The following is a 7,349-nucleotide window of genomic DNA, read 5'->3' on the forward strand; positions in this document are numbered from 1 at the left end:
CTTCTCTACAGTACCCAAATTTGTTCAACTATACCAAAAACATTTACCAAGTTCCTGACATGAGCAGCACAATGAATGTGCAACACATCAAGCAGCATTGCCATGAAAGCCATCCTAATCCATTTCTCTCTCTTACATAATGCCAAAGAAGGCCAAAAGGAGCTTAAAAAACAAGGAAAAAAAGGTGCATGAATTGTAATTTATTGAAATTTAGTACATCCAACAATGAGTGAGTGTTTTCACCAAATCTCCCATTCTTTCTTTAAAGGGCTTGATTGTGGTGGTGCCCATTTTTTTTGGGTACATTGATTCAATAATTGCATTGTTGAATCTCCCTCCATGGACCCTTTCCAGTGAACTTATCAGTTCCTCCACCCCTCCATTTCTATATTTTTTTCACTCTCAAACAATCATTTACTTATAAGTTATGAACAAAAATGTTTATGAAATTTGTTTTTTCCAACTATACCTCAATTTAATCTTATTACAAAAGCCATAGTTGTTATTTCCCATAAAAATAAAAAAAAAACAGTTTCATTATTATTATTTTTTAACCATCTAACAAAGGGATGATACCTTGGGATGTGCTAGACTTCATTGCTTTTATTAAGACAAACAAATCTTCTGACATGCAAATAAAAAGAGTACTAACTGGGGTTTGGCTTCTCTTTGATTTAATTTGCAATATATACTTAAATGAATGGTAGATAACAATAATAATATATATTTGTCTATTTAATATGTGTATGAATTCAAATTGATTTGTCTAATTGATAACAAGCACTTCTATTTTAATAATGATCTAAATCATGCATGTTTTTGTTATGTTAAAGTGAAATTTTTACAATGATAATAAATTTTTAAATTTTTTCTAATATATTTTTTCGAATCAATTTCAATAAGATTATTTATGCCGAGTTTATATAATTATCTTTGGTAATGCATGATTTATTTTGCAGATTACAGTTCAATTCAATAAATTAGAGAGTGGAGCAGAGGTGGTCTGCTGATCATAATTGATGATTGAAATGTGAAGGAGAAGATAATATAAGAGATAAAATGTGGGAAGTGGATAGGGAGAGATTTGATTTTAATTTCTAGAAAGGCAATGGAGAGCAAAAACAATGGAAAATAGCACATCATAATACAGGAAAGAAAGAGAACAAAAAGGAGAGACAGAAATGGAACTTTCAATGTTTAAATAAAACCCATTAAAAAGAGAAAAGTAAAAATGGTAATAATGATATTAAAATGGGGATATTGAAGGATTATACCTCCAAATTAGTCCCTCCATGGCTCTATGCCCCACATTTATTTATATCTTATATTATCTGATGATGAACTACCTTTTGCCTCAAAAAACTTTTAAGTATCACTATCAGCAACAAAAAAATGTACTAATCTTTAAAAGAAGTTAGCCCTGGAAATAAAAATATTACTACTAAAATTATTGAAAAATAAAAAAAAATCAAAACCATAAAACCCAACTCTATGATAAGGGGAGATTTGAATTATTTGAGATAAGAGTGTGCCACTTTTGGGAGCAAATATGGATGGCCACCAATTTTCCCTACCAGAGTAAACATCAATGTCCAAGAAAAATTATTTTACCCTTTGCCCATTTCTTCCTCCATTATATTTTCTCTTGTCATGCCATTTTTATTCCAACATTGCAGCCAAATTGCCAACTGCCAAGCTGTTGAACTAAAAAGAAAAAAAAAAAAGAGATTTTCTAAAAACCCCAAATATCTCTTCTGTGATACAATATAGCAGTATCAGCTAGTAGATATTTGTGGCCTTTTCTCTTTCTCTCTCTAATTTAGAGTCATCTTTATGTTATTTCCTGAAAAAGCTTCTATCATTCTAAATTTAGAGCCTCTTTTTTTTTATACATAGATGGCCTTTTACTCTTTCGCTCTCTAAATTAGAGTCATCTTTCTTTTCTTTACTAAAAAAGCTTCTATCTTTCTAAATTTTAAGCCTCTTTTTCTTGCACAGAGATACAAATAGAATAACACATACTGTGAGACTGACAGTTTTGAAGTTCTTTTTTGTGGTTAACAGGTTAAGTGCAATAATCACTAGAGCATGAAAATCTCCAAAGGGCTTGACTTTGAGTAACACATACTGTGAGACTGACAGTTTTGAAGTTCTTTTTTGTGGTTAACAGGTTAAGTGCAATAATCACTAGAGCATGAAAATCTCCAAAGGGCTTGACTTTGAGTCCTCAATCCCAGCCCTGCCATTTTTTATAGGCGAGTTTTAGCCTAATATATGCTCAGGATTCTCATAAAGGTCATATCTTTATCTGGGTTCGCTTCTAAATTTGGTCCAAATATTTTATCTTTTCTTTTGAGCTCTTTTTATTTTTGTGGTTTAATATGTTGAATTGGTGCTTTTTAGCTTTCTGGGTTTGGAATAGTCCATAATTACTCAAGTCATAAAATACGCATATCCAAAAGGTTCAATTTTTGCAGCACTTTTTTTCAGCATCCTCCAAATAAAAGGGTATTTAATTTGGCTGTTGTTTATCTCTGTCAACTGCTATCTAAGCTATCATCCTATTGGTCATATTTTCTTTCACTCTTTCCTACCTCTTTCAGCTTGGAGAGGAGGATATCATTGTTCTATCTGGGTTCGCTTTCACTTGTGAAAATACCCTTGGAAGAAATTTCTTTCCTCTATGGCCATTGGACATTGAATAGAATGATGTCCTGTTTTTGTTTCTTTTTTTTTTTTTTTTTTGGGTGAATTATTGATGTATTTCAGGATAGTTACTTGTTCTATCCATGTTTAATAAGTTGTTGGCCAGGATTGACATTTCATATATTTGTATTGTATTAGTATTCTCTCCATGTAAGAGGTTAGAGTGCACAGCTCTCGAATTTTTTTCTTTTTTTGATTTGATCTTTTGCCATTTGCAGTTACTTTGGTTTGCCATTTAGCCACACTTGTATTTTAGCGGCCTTTATGGAATTAACAGAGTTAGTATTATTCACTTATACTTCTTTATCTATTTTAATGATTATCAACGTTTCCTTCTTTTGCTATTATAAATTTAGTATTGAATGCAATCATGACTAAGTATTGTCAGTGATCATGATCACAGGCAATACTTCGGTTTGCTTTATGACACTAAAATATACATTGATTTTTGAGACAAATTGAATTATTATTATTTAGGAGAGCTGAAAGATGGAGAGGACCAGATTGGATTTAAGATTTCATCACTCTGGATCAACAGAATCAGAGGAATCTGCTTTAGATTTGGAAAGAAATTGCTGCAATCATCTTAATCTGCCTTCATCAAGTCCTTCACCTCTTCAACCGTTTGCATCCGGTGCTCAGCATTCTGAGAGCAATGCTGCCTACTTCTCATGGCCTACTTCAAGTCGATTAATTGATGCGGCAGAAGATAGAGCAAACTATTTTGGAAACCTACAGAAAGGGGTGTTGCCAGAAACTCTTGGACGGTTGCCATCAGGGCAGCAAGCGACCACCTTACTTGAGTTGATGACCATTAGGGCATTTCATAGTAAAAATCTGCGTAGGTTTAGTCTTGGCACAGCAATTGGATTCCGTATTCGACGGGGTGTTTTGACAGATATACCAGCTATTCTTGTCTTTGTTGCTCGAAAAGTTCATAGGCAATGGCTTTGCCAGTTTCAGTGTTTACCTGCTGCACTTGAGGTGAGTAAGTTTAATGCTTCCAGCTTCACTGCTTTTACTGAACATCCATGGTTTCTTTCTCTCTGTAATTGTTTCTTTCTTGGTTTCTCCTAGTTTTATGGGAGGTGGGTTGCAGGGAAAAGCCTGTTCGTTTCCTAAGTTACATTAAATTTGTTGGTTTTGATATTATCCATAGCTGCTAATGTGATGCTACTTTATCCTTGAGAAGTTCTCTATTTCATGTCGGATTTGACTCTTTCAAGATTATGATTATGAGTTCTTGGTAGTTTGTTTTGGAAGTTTCTAAGCAAGCATATTGGATCTAAGCAAGAAAATTTTCAAAATTATGACTAACCTTTCTAGGTTTGACTTATCTTTTGTTTGGAAAGTTAAAAATGTTTATTTGAAATATTGGATCAGGGGCCAGGAGGTGTGTGGTGTGATGTAGATGTTGTTGAATTTTCGTATTATGGTACACCAGCTGCAACTCCTAAAGAACAATTATATACTGAACTTGTAGATGGCTTGAGAGGAAGTGATCCAATCATTGGTTCTGGTTCACAGGTAATTGTTCTTATTAAGTGTGTAGAATGTTCCTTTACGTCGCTAATTCTTTCTAATCCAATTACAGTGGTCAAGCTTGAGTTCTTCATTCTAGAATTGCTTGGTATCCTTTTGCCTGCATCATGTGTACAACTTATTTTCAAATTCCTTTAGTAATCCTTCTAGGAGAGTGTTAAGACTTATGACCTTTCTTGTCAAAGTGATGGTAAAGTGACCTTCTCTTTTAGTAACTTGTTTCTTCAAGAAAAAAGCTTTTTCCCTCTTGTACTCTGCCCTGAGCATTAATTACTGTTTTTGAGCAATGTTGATATAACTCTTTTCCTGTCTCGGTTTTTTTTACCATTGAAACCACTCGGTTACTCCGGCACATGTAGGTTGCCAACCAAGAGACATATGGAACACTGGGTGCTATTGTGAAGAGCCGATCAGGAAATCGGCAGGTAGGTTTCCTCACAAATCGGCATGTTGCAGTTGACTTGGACTACCCTAATCAGAAGATGTTTCATCCTTTACCACCCAGCCTTGGGCCTGGAGTGTACCTTGGTGCTGTAGAGAGGGCAACCTCATTTATAACCGATGTCCTTTGGTATGGAATCTTTGCTGGTATAAATCCAGGTAATGCAGTTCCAAATTTATTTTTCTGCTGTTAAATCTTCTGCAAGGAAATTTATTGATCATTGCATTAGAAAAAAAGAGAGAAATTGAACACAATTCAGATCAGGATGCTAGGGGATAGTGTTTGAATTTCAACGAAGGTTTCATAATCCTTAAGCATGCTATGTTTAACTTCATACTTGTGCCAATGGATTTCTCATTGCCTCCTGTCTCCCTTACATGCTCATTATGTTTTGGTCCTCCCGCAGAAACATTTGTGCGAGCGGATGGGGCTTTTATTCCTTTTGCTGAAGATTTCAACATGAACAATGTAACTACAACTGTAAAAGGCATAGGTCAGATTGTTGATGTCCATATCATAGACTTGCAGTCTCCAATTAGCAGTCTTATTGGAAGGCAAGTTGTCAAAGTGGGAAGAAGCTCTGGCTTGACCACTGGGACAATAATGGCGTATGCTTTAGAGTACAATGATGAGAAAGGAATCTGTTTCTTTACAGATTTTCTTGTTGTTGGGGAGAATCAGCAGACTTTTGACCTTGAAGGTGATAGTGGAAGCCTCATACTGTTATCTGGTCAGAATGGGGAGAAGCCACAGCCTGTTGGGATCATTTGGGGTGGGACTGCTAATAGGGGTCGGCTGAAACTCAAAGTTGGCCAACCCCCAGAAAATTGGACTAGTGGAGTTGATCTTGGGCGTCTTCTTAAACTCCTTGAACTTGATCTCATCACAACCAGTGAAGGGCTTCAAGGTATGCATTTCCATGACAATCAGTAACTTTTTCTAGTTTGTAGCTCTCTGGTTAGTTCTTTCATAGTGGTGCTTATGAATGATTATCCAGTTAAATGACATTCCGTTGCAAACTGTGATTTGAACAAACAAATTACATGTTGAAATGAAAGTTACATATGTAATGGCTATTACCCTACACTGCAAGTTAAAAGAAAGGTGAGAAATAAATAGATTACCTTACTCACTGGATGATAATGCATAAATAGATGATATTGACCAAGTGGTAATTTAGGACAAATGATTAATTTCAGTTTTGAATATTGGTGTGCCATATTTCCCTTTTCCTATCTTTGACTATTTTAGATTCTCAAGTTGCAAAAATGTAGTATTGTAGGCTGAGTATCTATCAAGCAAAATTAAGTATAATTGTAGAAAGGAAAAAAGTGAGAAAAAGGCATCTCCTACCTTTATGGTTAATTTTTTCTGTATCTGGTCTCTAACTATGGCGTTGACACTCTTTATTTGTCTTTGTTATTGACAAAGCTGCTGTGCAAGATCAAAGAAATGCTTCTGCAGCAAGGATCGATTCTACAGTTGGGGAGTCTTCTTCCCTGGTCCGGTTTCCATCTAAAGATAAGATTGAAGAGAACTTTGAGCCTATTAATTTAAATATCCAGCAAGTTTCGGCTGAGGGTGAGCCCTCGCGAGGACGTATATTACCAATCATGCATACTGAATATCGGGCAGAAGATAGGGGTGAAGCAGCTGCCAATGCGGAGCATCAATTTATTCCGAGTTTCAATGTAAGGTCACTAGTTCATGATAAGAACCAACGGGAAAACCTGGAATCTAGAAATCTTTCAGCATTAAGGAATGGCTTAGATGAGGATATTTATGTCTCACTGCAGTTAGGCGAGCATGAACCAAAAAGAAGAAAATATTCAGATGCCTTGTGTAGCATCAAAGACTCGAAGTGAAAGAGTTTTCCCAATAGGGGCAAATTGCTTGGAGATATCTTTATCAAAATCAGGTCACACAATTATTTCTGTTATAGCTTCAAATTGTCGGGCCTTATTATAAGAAAAGAAAAAAAAAAAAAAACTGGAAGTGTCAATCACGTAAAGAAGGGGAGCATATCACCTACAATCTTTGTCTCCCCAATCATTTGGTTAAATTTCCACAGTAGGTTTACATATATGGGTTATACAGTCTTAGTAGAAAATAATGTTTAGATGATTCCTATGCTAAATATTTCTTTGATTCGTGTTACTCTGTTGAATTGTTGTACCATAAAGCACTCCGAAAGTGGGGACTATGAACAGCTACCAATAATTAGAAACATGGAAAAATTAGTTTTGGCTATCATAATTGTTAATGAATCTGCAACCTGATAGCAACTGGGTTTACCTTCAATGTTGCAGGAATTGTTTCAAGGCCGATGTTAGCTTTTGCATTAACGTTGGGCGGAATCCAGAGGGGTTTCGTCATTTGCGGACGCGTCTCCATATGCCCAATCCAAATATGAACCCTTTCTGTGACTACTAGCCATTGGATTAGGAAAAAAAATAGAATCCAACATTGGTTATGTCGTGAATCAAATTATTTCAACTTGTATTTATGGTTCATAATCTTTCACGACAACAGAATTTATTTCACATTGAAAAGATATAACTATCCCATGAGAGTTTAATGACGCAAGTACAGTGAAGTTTTGCTTTTAAGGAACAAAGTTTTACGTTCTAGGGCAGGAAGGGATAACAGTTGAAGTTTT

General features: G+C 35.3%; 1 protein-coding gene across 5 annotated transcripts; it reads left to right on the forward strand.

Moving 5' to 3' along the window:
* The first annotated feature begins 1,508 nt into the window (after positions 1-1,508).
* Positions 1,509-7,126, forward strand: LOC111281238 (Trypsin family protein). Of its 5 annotated transcripts, XR_016335080.1 has the most exons (9): positions 1,795-2,064; positions 2,171-2,255; positions 2,925-2,984; positions 3,184-3,690; positions 4,090-4,233; positions 4,608-4,848; positions 5,097-5,597; positions 6,122-6,608; positions 7,000-7,126. XR_016335080.1 is itself a non-coding variant. In XM_089757149.1 (8 exons), the coding sequence occupies exons 4-8, from the start codon at positions 3,196-3,198 to the stop codon at positions 6,553-6,555; spliced, it is 1,815 nt and encodes a 604-aa protein (XP_089613275.1). In that variant the 5' UTR covers positions 1,767-2,064; positions 2,171-2,295; positions 2,925-2,984; positions 3,184-3,195; the 3' UTR covers positions 6,556-6,946. The 5 variants fall into 5 exon arrangements, 3 of the variants coding, with proteins under 3 accessions (XP_022724661.1, XP_089613275.1, XP_089613276.1); XR_016335079.1 differs by having other exon boundaries at positions 1,617-2,295; XM_089757149.1 differs by lacking the exon at positions 7,000-7,126 and having other exon boundaries at positions 1,767-2,064; positions 2,171-2,295; positions 6,122-6,946.
* Positions 7,127-7,349: the final 223 nt, after the last annotated feature.

Source organism: Durio zibethinus, chromosome 28, assembly GCF_047325235.1.
Source record: "Durio zibethinus cultivar Kanyao isolate XHJ-2024 chromosome 28, ASM4732523v1, whole genome shotgun sequence".
In the NCBI taxonomy this organism is placed as follows: domain Eukaryota; kingdom Viridiplantae; phylum Streptophyta; class Magnoliopsida; order Malvales; family Malvaceae; genus Durio; species Durio zibethinus.